At 34.2% G+C, this 15,745-nt stretch overlaps 1 protein-coding gene across 1 annotated transcript; it reads right to left on the bottom strand.

The window, feature by feature from the left end:
• Positions 1–4,713: 4,713 nt before the first annotated feature.
• LOC132163746 (disease resistance protein RPV1-like) lies at positions 4,714–14,137 on the bottom strand. Its single transcript, XM_059574116.1, has 6 exons — positions 13,650–14,137; positions 8,397–9,090; positions 7,143–7,418; positions 6,195–7,055; positions 5,469–6,110; positions 4,714–5,382 (listed from the first exon to the last, which is right to left on the bottom strand). The coding sequence occupies exons 1-6, from the start codon at positions 14,135–14,137 to the stop codon at positions 4,714–4,716; spliced, it is 3,630 nt and encodes a 1,209-aa protein (XP_059430099.1).
• Positions 14,138–15,745: the final 1,608 nt, after the last annotated feature.

Here is a 15,745-nt window from a genome sequence, read left to right as displayed (position 1 = left end):
GATTCTCAAAAAACACCAACCTCACCACTGCTGCAATGATTCTTGATATCTTGCCCTACTCAAAAAACCCATCAAAGTCTATTTATCTTGGTCTCCCTATCCTCTTAGGCAATTCCAAAAAAGCAGCTTTCCTCAATATCCTTGATAGAGTTAAATCTAAGATGGATGGATGGCGTGCAAAGTCCCTCTCTCAAGCTGGAAGGTTGATGCTTATCAATTCTGTGGCTGCAGCCATCCCTTCCTATGCCATGAGCACTTTCCTGCTCCCAAAGAGTCTCTGCAGCCAGTTAGACAAGGCTTTCAAAAAATTTTGGTGGGGATTTCCCTCATCAAAAACCAGGAATCTCTCTCTCAAGTCTTGGAACTCTATCTGCACCCCCAAAGTTTTTGGTGGCTTAGGCATTAGGAGGATGAAAGATGTGAATCTAGCCCTCATATCAAAGCTTGGTTGGAAGCTCCTCACGGGTTCAGACTCTCTTTGGGTGTCCCAGCTCTCAGGTAAGTATCTCCAATCTGAATCTTTCCTCTCCCCCTCTTCCCTTTCTTCCTCTTCATGGCTGTGGAAAGGCATTTTAAAGTCTAAGCCAATCATCTCTCAAGGTGCTTGCCATAGGATTCATAGATTTTCCTCCCTTTCTGTTTGGAACTCCTCCTGGATTCCTACTGTGCCTTTTTTCACCCCCACTCCTCTTCTTCTGAGTAGGTCCTCTTATCCTGACTTGATTATATCGGATCTCATTACCCCAAATGGCTGTTGGAATCTCCCTCTTCTGGTCTCTTTGTTCACTTCCCCTTGTGTCAAAGAAATTCTAAAGATTCCAATCAGCCCTAACATTTCCACTTCTTTTCTTTGGACCCCCTCCTCAAATGGCAATTTTTCTACCTGCTCAGCTTTTAGGTTGATTAGCAACTCTAGAACCTCTACTGTCATTTCTCCTCTTGAGTCTAGCTCTTGGAAGGCTTTATGGAAGCTAAAGCTTAATGCTAGGCTGATTTTGTTTCTCTGGAAAATTGCTTGGGACATTCTCCCCTCTAAAATCAGGCTGAAAGCTATCTTCAATATCCCTAATTCAGAATCCCTTTGCCCTCTTTGCAGCTCAGAAGAGGATTCTCTTTCCCATCTCTTCTTTCGTTGCATTTTTGCTAGAGTTGCATGGAGATCCTCTTTTTGGCCTCTTGATTCCTTAGCTTGGTCCTCTCTTAGTCTCCCAGACTGGATAAAAGGCATCATCTATCCTTTTTCCTCTTTTGGTATTCCTAAAGCTGATTCTCACTTGTTTCAAATTTATGCTTCGGTTTTATGTGATCTTCTCTGGTTTTCTAGAAATAAAGCAGTGCATGAAGGCATTATTCCAGATATCATTTCTTTGGCTAGCTCCATCAAAAGAACATCTCTGGATCATGCAGCAGCTTGGAAGTATTCCTCCCCTATTACTGTAAAAGAATTCTGGTTTCCTCCCCCAGCAGGTTCACACAAGATCAATTTTGACACTGCTATAAGGGAAAAATTTTCAGTGCAGGCTGCTGTTTGCAGAGATTCAAAGGGTCACATTGTTAAGGCTATTTCCCAAATAAATCCTCCATGTGATCCCATCTATGGTGAAGCTCTTGCAGCTCAGCTTGCTGCCTCCTTAGCAGCCTCTTTGAAGCTCTCAAGTTTCTCTCTTGAAGGTGACTCATCGGTGATTATTGATGCTTTGCAAAACCCTTCCATCACTTTTGACTGGCATATACAATCAGTGATTGCCAACTCTTTGTTACTCCTTAAAGCCTCCCCTCTTTGGGAGGCAAAGAAAATTCACAGAAGTGCAAACTTCTGCGCCCACCATGTGGCTTATTGGGCCGCGGCAAGAGTGTTCTCGGGCTGCATTCCCACTTATTTTCCCCCCCCTCCTTCAATCCCCTTATGTAGTGGAAAGGATCCACCCCCCTCTCTTTCTTTCTCCTGTTGTAAGGCCTTTGGCCCCTTGGTTTGTTAATGGATGTCTTGTTACAAAAAAAAAAAAAAAGGACTACCTTCATCAAATGAATATGTAATGCTCAAATGCTGCTCAAGTAATTCTCCGAAAATAAAATATTTTTATTAAATAAACCAGCAATTTTTCTTCTTCCCTTTCTAATTACATGCTGTTGAATACCCAGGACCCCCATAATAGAAATGGTAACCCATAGCCTCCATTCCTATCATTTGCTACTTTTACATCATAGCACATAGGATAATTCACATTTGGTATCAGAGTCTTTGGTTCAACATCATTAATATTTCGTAAGGCATCCAATTATTGAATATTGCGAAAATAACTTGCTTTTCCATAACCTTCACTCGGAAAACCCCCACCCCCCATTTGAGTTGATGTAGAACGACAACCAGTTTGCCATGAGTCATAAACCTGTCCCCCCCAGCTAACTTCGGTAGCACCGTTTTTTAAATTTGGGACGATGGAGCCAGGCCAATATCCAATTAACTGATCTTGCACTTTTACCCACCAATTGTCATCCAACGGCTGAAGCACATAAGTTGGAGAATTTAGTGAGAAATATGTAAAGACAATTTACTCAAATAGAAAAATGAATTTACACCAAAAATGTAAAGAGAATTTACTTTATATATTTTAACATTTATTTCGTATTAATTGCTTCCCACCGTTGGTTGAAACAGACCTTATTAAAGACCCAAGTGCAACTTTATGGTTTACTTGCACGAAACCAGGACAATCGAGATTGTAACACCCGGCTGTTCCTCCTCCCCTCTTACAACCACATATAGCTTGATTCGCAATTTGACACCCGGCTGTTCCTCCTCCCCTCTTACAACCACATATAGCTTGATTCGCAATTTGACACGTGGATGCATGCTAAGAATTAGCTCGAAACTCAAGATGATCTCTTCGTTTGATAAGCATGTATGCAATTTATTTTTATTTTTTTCTATTCAAAAAGGGTAGGAGGGGGCGACACAAGAGGGGTCTAGACAGTGTGAACTGCAAGTGCTTCATCAAATCCAATTGAGTCATAAGCTAACCTAGCCCAATCAAAACATGAATGAGACCTATTGTTGTTTACATTAATTAGGCATTGAGATTTCCATTACTGCAGGATTCAAACCCCATGCCCTAATGTGTACGAACATGACCAGTTTAAAAAATTTTCTTGGGACTACTGACCCACCAACCTAGAATATGGCATATGTAATATATAATAGTGCTTTGTTGGGGATTAATTCCTAATGTTTATTTAAGTTATATCATGAAAAGAAAGAAGCCAACTTACAGTCCATCGTACATATAACTCGGTTTGAGCCATGTTATTCAAATTAACCTGGAAACCATGAAATTATTGGTGAGAAATTATCCTCAAAATGCTCGATCTATATGTTACATTTTTGTTTTGAATTTCATTATCACATCAATTTTCTTCCCCACATCTGAAATCCAAAAGTTTCTAATTATTTCAACATATAGATTTACACTCAAAATCAGAAGCAATTGTTAAACTTAATTGACGTTTATCTTTCAAGGAAGGACAATATTTGGTCAAACTTACAATATTTGGTCAGAACTGGTTTAAAATTTTCAACTTATTCTTAAAAGCATAAACCTTTTCCATTTCTGAGTTTGGAGCCTCCAATTCTGACATCCTTAACCAATATGGAGCCTTTAAACAGATTGGAGTTATATATTTTCACTCTTTAAATGTGGCTTGAATGAATCAATGTTTTTATAGGTATATATAGCACTTCCCAATGCTATGACGTTGGTTGAAGTTCTATTGAAGCATATTATGTTCTTTTGTTTTATTTTGGTGGGCATGTATTATGCCTCACATCTCTGCGGCTTTGTGTAGGTTGAATGCAAATATTTTTGCCATCTGAAGATGAGACGCCCTCACATTTCCAAAATGATGCTCGAGAGATGAATGGAATTGACCGGCAGTGTATCATATTCCTGTTGTTGAATTTGTACATTTTTAGAAACCACAGTACCTTAATTTACTGGTGTTATATATTCACTTTGTTGTACTTGTAGTTAAGTTATGGTAAGGGCATCTATCTGCATCAAGTGCAGATTTAAAGTCCGTTACACAATTATGGTACATTTGTCATTGCGATTTTATAAATAAAAAGTATAATTTTAAACAAAATTATAAAAAATATAGATTGTTTGGGATTGCGTTCTTAAAAAATTGTAATTTGAAAAACGTAGAAAATGTGTTTTCGAAGTAGGTGTTTTTTTGATAAAATAATAATAATAATAACAATAATAATAATAATAATAATAATAATTTTAAAAAATAAACTGCGATTTTAAATATGTAAAAAAAGTAGCAACTTTCATCAATCAAGTTATAACATACGGTTTAAGATTCTAAGAAAATAACAAAGAATGATCTCAACATGTTTAGAGACAAAATAATGAGCTTCTCTAAGCAAATTATAAGCCAGCTGTGAAAATTTATTCAAACCTATGAAAAGGATATTGAATCTGACACTAAAGGAGCAATAGGAGGGAATTTTACTTAAAAAAAAAAAAAAAACCATAAGTACTAAAATTTCTAAATCACATAAAGAGCACACAATTTGATTAAAAAACACCATGTAGAAAACTTCCTCAAGAAAATTATAATTCATGAATAGGAAGGGAAAAAGTCCATAATTGCTACATAGTTCCCAAAATTGCAAGAGAAAATACCAAATTGTAACTGAAAAAGAACTCCTTATCTGTTGTGGATAACAATTGGATTCCAAGTTGCAAGCCTTTTCACCACTGACACCACTGACTCCTCTATGATTGAACACTCTGAATTTTCACTTTCTTCATCTGATTCATCCTCTGTGGATGATTCATCCTGTGTTGATGATTCATCCTGTGTGGATGAAATTTTCGGGAAACAATTAACAAGTTCTCGAAAACTGAAACAAGACTCCACGTGGGTCATTTCTGGCTGATCGTTTGCATTCTCTTCATGCTTGTGTATAATATGAACTCCAAAACTTTTGATGGACAACTGAAAATCTGTAACCAACCTAACTTGCAGCAAACTGTCCCCATTTAGCTCAAAAGATTCTAGGACGAAGTACTCATACCATACATTTTCTGATTTCATATAATTGAAATCTTTCATTTTATCAAATTCTATACCTTTATGCTCCATCGTAAACTTGGCGAAATGCACACAATCGGCGTTGCCAGAGCACAAATCGGATTTAAGAACAGCACAAAAGATAATTCCTTGTATGATTATCTCATCCAAATGAGGGAGCCCTTTAATATTCATTATACATGAGTTACTCCACCCGATTCGACACTTCATAGGATGGCGGAACCAGTCTGGTATCCTATTTCCAGGAAATATTCCTCCATCAAAAGAGTCCTTAGAATGTACCTATTAAACGAATATCAGGAATTTTCATGAGTATGACCCATAAACCAAGACACATACAAACACGTACATAAGAGAGAGAGACATACCTTCTCCAATAAAAACTCTTCCACCTGATCATTCCCTATTTTCTCAACCATTTTAGCGCACTCACTCAATTCAGGCCGCTCTTCATCTGATTCATCCTTTGTAAGTGAACCCACTGAATTATCACATTCTTCATCTGATTCATCCTCTATGGATGAAATTTTCCAGTCATGATTAATTTCATCAGAAAAGAAAAAAAAGTCCACAGGGGGCATATCTGGATGATCGTTCGCATTCTCTTCATGCTTGTGTATAATATGAACTCCGAAACTTCTGATGGTCAACTCTGGATTTGTAACCAACCTAAATTGCAAACACTCCCCTTTTAGCTCAAAAGATTCTTGGAAGAAGTACTCATACCATACATTTTTTGATTTCATACCAATGAAATCTCTCAATTTATGAATATCTCTTCCTCTATTCCTCATCGTAAACCGAGCATCTTCGTCGATGATGCGATTAGAAAAGGGTTGAAGAATAGCACAAAAAAAAATTCCTTGGATCTCATCCAAATGAGGGAGCCCTTTAATATCCATTATACATGTGCGACTCCCCATTGGACAGTCCATACGATGGCGAAACCAATCTGGTATCTTATTTCCAGGAAATATAATTCCACCAGCAAAAGAGTCCTTATAATGTACCTATTAAACGAATATCATGAATTTTCATAAGTATAAACCATAAACCAAGACACATACAAACACGTACATAAGAGAGAGACATACCTTATCCAATACAAAATCTTCCACCTTCCCTATTTTGTCAGCCATTTTATAGCAGTCACTCAAGTCAATCCACTCTAACGATGGCAACTGACTTGTATTGAATTGATTTTCTCTTGATATTTGTGGGAAACTTTCCAATGAAACACATCTGCAGGCACTTACTTCTACTATATTTGCTGGAAGTTCTAGAATTTCTTGAAGTTGCTTGCATCCTTCCAACCGAAGCACCCTCAATCTGATAAATGTTTTGAACCATACAGGCAGACTAACAATTTCACTCCCTGATATGGTTAAGATATCAAAAGAGGCATGAATTCTATCAAGCTTCAGTCCAGTTTGTGCCGAATACGAACAACCAACATCGGAAATGCTTGAATTCAGTAAAGGAGGTGATAAGAATAAATCTCTACTTTCCTCTGGGGATTGTCTTTCATCCCTCACATTTGTCGGAGTCATAACGAGTTTTGGACAGCATAAGACAGAAAGCGAGATGAACTTCAACTGAAAAATGCTACTTGGAAGATGGATAAGGTTTATGCAATCAAATACGTCTAAAGTTAAACCATATTGTTCCATTTTACACTCAATTTCAGGAAAGGTCTCGAGCCTTGAACAACCTAGAAAATAAAGACCTCCCCCAGACTTCACCTTGAGGCTTTTTGGCAAACTAATAAGATTAGAGCAATTGAAAAATGACAGCCAGACAAGCTTATCAAGGGATCCAACAGAGTCATGAACCTCAACTAAACTTTTGCAATCAGAAATATGTAATTTTTGTAAATTTGGGATTCTTGAAATATCAGGAATTTCAGTTAGGTTTTCAAGTGCAATGAGTTCCATAATAGTCAGGTTTGGTAAATTCTGCAAAATAAAAATAGAATGAAATAAGCTTCAAAGAAGTTTACAACATAATTCTAAAGAAAAAAACATTAAAAATATCAATCATACCTTAAATCCTTCCTTGACTCCTTTGAAGTGGCCATTACATATTCGTAGAATAGTGAGTTTCCGTCCATGAAAATTGGATGGTAGAGATTGCAAAGGATATTCTATCCAATCAAGCACTCTTAACTCATCAGGGACATAAGTAGGCTCTTCAGAAAACTCTGCATTACGACATATAAAATATCTAAGCCCTTCCATGTTCTCAAATGTATCGGATTTCCACTGTATCAAGTCTCGTTCCGGCAAGTCCACTAATATGCCTTTAATATTTTCTGTTCCCTGTGAAGACAATACATAAGTGTGTCAACAAAATCAAAACATGAAGTTTTTCATATTTTATCACTTGCTAGAATTATAATTTTATTCTTATATATACACACATTATTTTATGAAAATGAAGCAAACTTATATTCCATCAATCTAGCAACCTATGTTGCTTTTTTTTTTAAAAAAAAAAAAAAAAAAAAAAAAAGATTTTCATAATAGATAATTTACTTTTATTATTAGAATGTTTCTCAAAGTAAGTGATCAAATTCAAGATGTCAATTTTTTTTTTCTCATATTAACTTATTATTCTAACTTACTTATAATATAAAAAGTACAATACTCATAAAAAGTATTTCCATATTTATAAAATAAAAAGCACAGCACTCATAAAAACTATATCAATCTTTGAAATAGAGTAAAAGACAATTTCATTGATGATTTATTTATTCTTTTGGACTGAAGTACATCCAAATACTTTGTTTTGAGATGGATGGTGCATGTATATGTGTGTGCGCAAGTATGTGGATATTTTTCTATCAATTTTTGCAAAATGTACATTTAAAAGGGTGTTTTTATGAGTCTTACCGCATTTTTTTCTAGCACATAACGGACGTCTTCATGATGCCATAATCTACTGCGATTGCCAGGTTTGTTGAGTGACTCTTGACGAACTATTTCTCTACCCATATCTTGTAGCAAGTCATGCATGACCAAATTACCACAGTGAATATGTATTAGAGACTTATCAATAAGTACTTTGATACCACTATGTGGATAGAAATCGCAATTGTCGAGTATATGAGTGACATATGAAGCATCCTTCCCTTTGAAGAAACAAGCAATGTCAAGGAAAATATTTTTCTCATTTTCCTCCAATCCATCATAACTTATTTTAAGAACATTATAAATTCTTGTGTGGGGAATTTTTTTGTACTTTTCCAATTCACTTTTCCAAAAATTTATGCCTTTTCCATATAGATTTGAACCTACCACTTTTAAAGCTAGTGGGTTGCCCCCAGCATAACATAATGCATGTTCTGTGAGTTCCACAAAATCGTCATTAGGTTTGTCACTATGGAAGGCGTGTCGACTAAATACTTTAAGAGCTTCACAGTCCCGCAATTCATTCATCTTGTGTCTTAAATCAACTCCATGCGTAGCTAATAACTGCTTATCTCTAGTTGTTATGATGATTCTACTTTCCAAACCAAACCAATCAAGTTCTCCGGATAATGCTTCTAATTGGATCAAATCATCCACATCATCGAGAACTAAAAGAACCTTTTTCATGCAAAGTCTTTTCTTTATGGCATCTTTTCCTAGATTAACAGTGCGAACCTTCAAATTTGAGTCACGTAGGATCTGAGAAAGAAGTTTCTCTTGCAACTTGAGTAGACCATACTCTTGCTTTGAATTTTCTCTAACATTTTCAAGAAAACACTTATCTTCAAATTGGTGAGCAATCGAGTTATAGATCGCTTCGGCAATAGTTGTCTTACCAATTCCACCAACTCCAAATATTCCTACCATTCGTTTGTCACTCTTTCCAATACTTAAAAGTGCATTGATGTCTTTAACAGGAGACTCTATTCCAACTGGATAATTGGCAGGGACGTTTAAGCTTGAACGACTTAGCATTTTTGAGACCACACGAACAATTTCGTTTATAAATTCAGATTCATTCCTACCAACGTAAAAGATTAAAAAAAAAAAACAAAAACAAACAAACATTAAATGAGTTGGAGTAATCACATGAAAAGATTTAGGAGCAAGATTTACATACTTTTTTTTTCTTTGTAACAAATGAAAATGGTAGGCAACAAGATATGATTTAATCCTTCCCTCCACAAATCTCAATCCTCCTATTGATTGATCACATGTCCTCCCGTAAAAAGACTCATACTTTTCACTTTTCAGTCATTCTCGAATTTGGTTTTGCCTTATTGATATCAAAAGTGTTTTTTGCATTTTACTCTAAAATGTAACTGCATTTGTTCTAATTTTCTTTTTTATGTATCAGAAGGGGTTATTTTTGTTTAAAATGTTTAATTTTTAAGTAAATTGAACTGTTTCATCTTGCACCATTCAATAATAATTAAGTATTACATTCAGGTAGATCTTGCTATTTGAAATGGGTGCTAAAAACTTAATTATATTATGAAGTGTTAAGTCGCCTATGATTGTAGTACTAAAACAGAAATTATATTAGATTATGTAAAATGACCTTATGTTGTATTAAATCATGGTTACAATGGCTGGTAAAACGGGTAATCGAGTAGACCCAATTAGGACCCGCGACCCGATTACCCAAGACACGAACACAACCCGTTTAGCTAATCGGGTTAACCGGTCTGACACGATTATGATACGAAAAATATCCGGGTAACCCGACACGACCCATTTAACATAATTGGGTCAGATCGGGTGGACACGACCTGACACGACCCATGCTCTAAACTGGTAAACTGAGCTTGTAGACTAAAAAAAAAATTCCTGTGTCCTTTTACTTCCCACTTTTTTCCTCAGCAACCAAACAGAAGCTACTCACTCGAACTAGACAACTCCAAACTTAATCTAAGAAACCCATACAAAGAAACACCAACAAACTCATAAGACACAAACAATTATGGCTCTGGAGATCGTCAAACCCCCCAATCTTAAAACAGGTCAAATCCAAAAATTAAACGCAAACCCCTTGGATTTGAAGAAACCCAATTTTTCCCTCACATTTTCTAAACCAACGACAGATTTCTCGGCAACAAAACAGAGAGATAGATATAGATAGATAGGTAGGTAGATAGAGAAATAGAGAGAAAATTGAAACGAAATTATGGGAAACAAAGTGAATGAGAAAAGTGTTGTGACCTTAATCGCGTAGCGACAGTCCGCTCACAGGTTTGGGTGGGGGGGAGCTGGCGGCTGCAGGGGTGTGAAAACCACACTTTTTAGATGAGAGAGGATCCGAGGGAGATAGAGGTAGAGCCGAGAGGGAGAGGGAGTGCCGGAGAGGGAGAGAGGAAAGACAGTCCAGTTGTTTGGCGTCGCTGGTTTCGGTAGGGGGGACTGGTGGTTGCTGCCTGTTGTGGTAGTGGGGTGAGTGGTGAGAGTGTGTTTTGGAATTAGGACTTTTAGGGTTATACCATTACCGGGTCCCGGTTACAACACTTACACGCTTGGGGTTATTATATGTGCTTTGAATTCTTTAATTTATGGTTATTAATTAATATTAGGTAACAAAATATATATGGCTATTAATTAATAATAAAAATTATGCAATGCTTTCACTATATATGGTTATTATATATATGTGCTTTATATTCTTTAATTTATGGTTATTAATTAATAGTAGGTAACAAAATATATATGGTTATTAATTAAAGTGATATAGTATTAATACATATCACGTTTTCAATATTGTAGGAATATTAATACATATATGTATTATCTTAGTTTTAAGTATATAGTATTTTTTTAAAAATATGTGATCATATAATTTTTTTTCTCTTATTATTTTCAATATATTTTCTTGACCTGTCAAATGTAACACGTCAATAATTTCTTGACGTGTAACATTTTGACACGTCAATAATTATTGATGTGGCATTTTAACATGTCAATAATTATTGACGTGCCATTATTTCACATGTCAAAAATTAGTTAATTAATAATATTAATTATTTGGACCTATATTAAGTAACAAAATTTAATTAACTGGTTAACAAAATTAGATAACAATATTAATTGGTACCTATACTAAGTAACAAAATTTAATTGGTATATGTCGTCATATATTAAGAGATATATTCAAACCCATTAAAATTTTATAAAACTAGTTAATGCTCTTGTCTCTTATATGCAATGCTTTCACTATATATGGTTATTATATGTGCTTTGAATTCTTTAATTTATGGTTATTAATTAATATTAGGTAACAAAATATATATGGCTATTAATTAATAATAAAAATTATGCAATGCTTTCACTATATATGTGCTTTATATTCATTAATTTATGGCTATTAATTAATTAATAATATTAATTATTTGTACCAATATTAAGTAACAAAATTTAATATATATATATATAGCGTTTGATTTATTGTTTGATTTACAATATATTGTTTGATTTCCTGATGGTATTGTAACTTTAAAATAAATTTATCAGTTTTAATTAATTTTGCAGGGGACTGATTTCACAGCAACCAAACAGAGAGATAGATATAGATAGATAGGTAGATAGATAGAGAAATAGAGAGAAAATTGAAACGAAATTATGGGAAACAAAGTGAATGAGAAAAGTGTTGTGACCTTAATTGCGTAGTGACAGTCCGGTCGCCAATTTGGGTGGGGGGGAAGCTGGCGGCTGCAGGGGTGTGAAAGCCACACTTTTTAGATGAGAGAGGGTTCGAGGGAGATAGAGGTAGAGCCAAGAGGGAGAGAGGAGAGCCGATCCAAGATTACGTTGGTATTTGGTTTTGGAGTTGGAGTGCTGGTGGCGGCAGCTGCTGGGGTAGTGGGGTGAGTCGTGGGAGTGTGTTTAGGAATTAGGACTTTTAGGGTTATACCATTACCAGGTCCGGGTTACAACACTTACACGCTTGGGTTTTTTTTTTTTTGTAATTTAAATGGGTGACGGGTTTGGCAGGTCACTCGAGACCCGACTGACCCGCCAGACTCATTAATTTAAACGTGTTTGGCGAGTTGACCCTTGGACCCACCGGGTCAACCCGCTAGACATGAATTTAGCCAGGTCTTAATTGGGTAGACTCGATTAAGACCCAAACTCGATAAACCTAACCTCAATACTTGCTAACTTCGTGTCGTATTCGTGGGTTGTGTCAAAATTGCCAGCCTTAGTTACATAGGAAATCTTATTAAAGGCGGAGAGAAGGGTGCAGGCTCATAGTGACCTTTTTCTTTATGTTTTTTAGTTTTGTCTTTATTCATTGCCGCATGACATTTTCGTGTTAAAAGTTTAATTGTAATACTAATTTGTAACAAGTCGGAGCTTTTGCATTTAATTAGGAGTAATTAGAGGTGGTCTATTTGTGTTTTATTTGTATCTTACTAAGAATGATGTAGCTATTAAAATTACCATTGGGCTTGTGATTGATCATTATTAAATTTTGATCAAATGGTGATTTTAATATATACATCATTCTCAATGGGACATAAGTAGGCCACCTAGAATTACTTTTTAATTAGTGCTTAAATTTGTGAGTTAAATTTCAAATAGTGTAAACCAACCAATAATTTTGACTGAAAAAATTCAATTTATCTTTCATTTTTCGGACAATGCTTTCATTTCATTCATCTTGATATAGATCTAAAAAAATGACTTTTTTTTTTTTTTTGACATATTCGCACAAGAGGGGGGGAGGGGGATTTGAACTAGTGACCTCCGCTTCATTAGGCGTGGTCCCAGCCAATTGAACTATCTCTTAGGAACAAAAAAAAAAAAAAATGACATCTTAGTTTCAAAATATATGTGCTTCGTATAACTTAATTAAGGAAAACTTAATATTTAATAATAAAAACTATTTAAAATAGAAGTTCTTATCCCCTAAATTATGTATATTTATCTTAAGTCGTTTGCAGTATTGCACTATTCAATTTGGATTTATTCAAAGTTTTAAGAATCGAAGCTTTCTTTATTTTTACCAAATTTTTCAGATTAAATAATTTAATTGTTCTTAACTTTTAAAATATTGAAAAACTTTTGCAATTACTTCCCAAAGTTTAAAAACTCTCAATTTAGTGTATCGAACTTTTAATTTATTTTGTAATGTCACCCATTTGTCAGTTTTTTTTTGGTTAAATTCTATCAAAATTTCAAAATACTCTAATTTTTTCTTTGAAAAAAATAAATTGTAAAGATTCAAACATGTGTATTTTTACAAATTCCATTAAATATTGACAAACATCTGAATCTTTGCATACAAGAATAAATGCAAAGTTCATCTTCAACAATTAGATCATCCATAAATTATTTAAGTAAATTATGTGGTCCTAAACAAAATAATTTAATAAATTTAATTTCTTGAACACAACAATTTAGGAAACAAGCTAGCTATAAGTACTTTAGAAGTGAGTTAACATTTATTTGTGTAAAATAGTTCACATGTGCTACACATGCATAAGTAAGCTATAAGAACGATCCAATTAATGTTATCCATGTGCAAGCGACTACTACATTAATTCAATAAATTATTTTGCATGTATATATATAAAAGGTCAGAAATACCTGTCCTTCGTCAAATGGTAGCCGGACAATTTGGAAACTTTCTCTAGGTCTTCCTTCCACCTTTGCACAATTTCCTTCTTGAATCTGCGTTCATGTTTGGCCAAGGCTTCACCAAATTTCTTGTTTTGATATCGTACATCTGAGGGAAGTACTTTGTAAAACACTGGCAGAACGGTTTGTTGATTGTTTTCTCTACACTCAAGGATCTCCTTCAGCTCGTCCAAGCACCATGTGGATGATGCAAAGTTTTCAGAGAGTACAATTATTGCGATCTTCGACTCTTTGATGGCTTTGAGAAGAGCCAATGAAATTTCCTCTCCTCCTTCAAGTTTGTCATCCATGTAGGTATAGATTCCCTTTTGATCTAGAGCCTTGAATAGATGAGTAATAAAATTGTTGCGGGTATCTGCACCTCTAAAGCTCAAGAACACATCGAAATGCCCTGGACGGGTAATGACGGAAGAAGAAGCTACTACTGGGAAAGCCATGAAAGAAGCGATTTTGTGTGCAAGCCTGATTACTACGTATGTTTTAGAGATAAAATGAGAGTAATGAGTGCTGTATGTATATGTAGGCTAAAATTATATATAGGATAAAATGAGAGTAACGAGTTAAGATTTCAATTAAGTTTGTTTTTTATTTTTCTTGTTAATTTAGGAGATGTTTAACTTATATAAATGCATCTAATCTTTATTATTTAAAAATTTAATTTATATTATCAATTAAATCTTAACTCATTAAAGAGATAGCTAAACTTTCTAAAAAAAAAAACCATGCATTCAGATTTGTTTAAAGGAAATTTTTTAATCTTTTTAAAACCGAAATTTTTATTTAAAAAAATTATAAAACAAAATCGAAACATAAACTCCTCCAATATGACCTAAATATAAGCTAAATTACTCTTCAAACTTCAAAGAAAGAAGAAAATTCTTGGCAGCTTCCTTATAATTAATTAATAAACAATCTTGAAAGATGAGAAAAAGCATACGCGGAAAATTCTTGGCACCTCCCACACGGAACACGTAACTTTATTTGGAGGAGAAAATTAATGTGATCCAACGCCCATAGCACATATTACAGTTGGTGAGCCTGAGGTCGGTGTCTCATAATGATAAGAACTGAGAGATTTAATTGTCCTATTAATTTTTACAATTATTTTGTTCAACTGCCGAGGATAAACATTAAATGTGATCTTCCTTGGGCAACTTCCTATATCTTGATGCCTCTTTGCAGTTGATTAGGATTTTTTTCAATTTTAAACTCAAATTATAAAATTGGGTAAAGTTTATCCACTCTTTAAATTATCATCAATTGATAATGTTCTTCTAAATTAATAAAATATTGTCCATGTCTTTTTAAATTTAGCAAAAAGATAAAAATATTCATACATATTTCTCAATAAGACAAAAATACTATTATAAATTCAAAAAAAAAAATAATAATTTAATTAAAAAAACGATTTTTTTTTTTTTTTTAAAAAAAAAAAGACGAAATTTTTTATTTAAAAATAAATTGTTTTAAAAAACGAAAATTTTTATTTTTTTAAAGGAGACTATTTTTGTGATAATGTTTTGCCAACACATACTCTATCTTCTACAACTGGTCACCCTACCGATTTCGACACATAAATCCTTTTCTGCAACGAAAAGTAGTGGGAAAGTTAATTAGAGCCATGGCATCTTCCACACGGTCTACTTGAATTGTAGAAAAATGCTAAATGTGTAATTAATTAAACTGACCTGGATGATAGATGGACGTTGGTTTAACGTACACTTCTCATTTAGATCTTGAAGTAAAATTTGTAAGGCTTTCTTTGTTTCCACGAAATAATTAATAGCAATAATTGAGGAATAATGGATGGTATGTTCAAGGTAACATGCATGATCACAAACCCATCACATATATATATATATAACTTTCTCTCAAAAAAAATATATATATATATATATATGTAACTAAATGGATCGTCAAGTTTCATAATAATTTATTTCCTGAATAAATGCATCAGTCAGTAGTCAATTAGGAAATAAATGATGATGATATATTCTTTCATAATTTGCATTATCTTCCTCTACTGTAAATAGTTGGAATAATAC

This window comes from Corylus avellana, chromosome ca10 (assembly GCF_901000735.1).
Source record: "Corylus avellana chromosome ca10, CavTom2PMs-1.0".
Taxonomy (NCBI): domain Eukaryota; kingdom Viridiplantae; phylum Streptophyta; class Magnoliopsida; order Fagales; family Betulaceae; genus Corylus; species Corylus avellana.
Note: the sequence above shows the minus strand (reverse complement) of the source record. Positions and strands in the feature narration are given on the sequence as shown.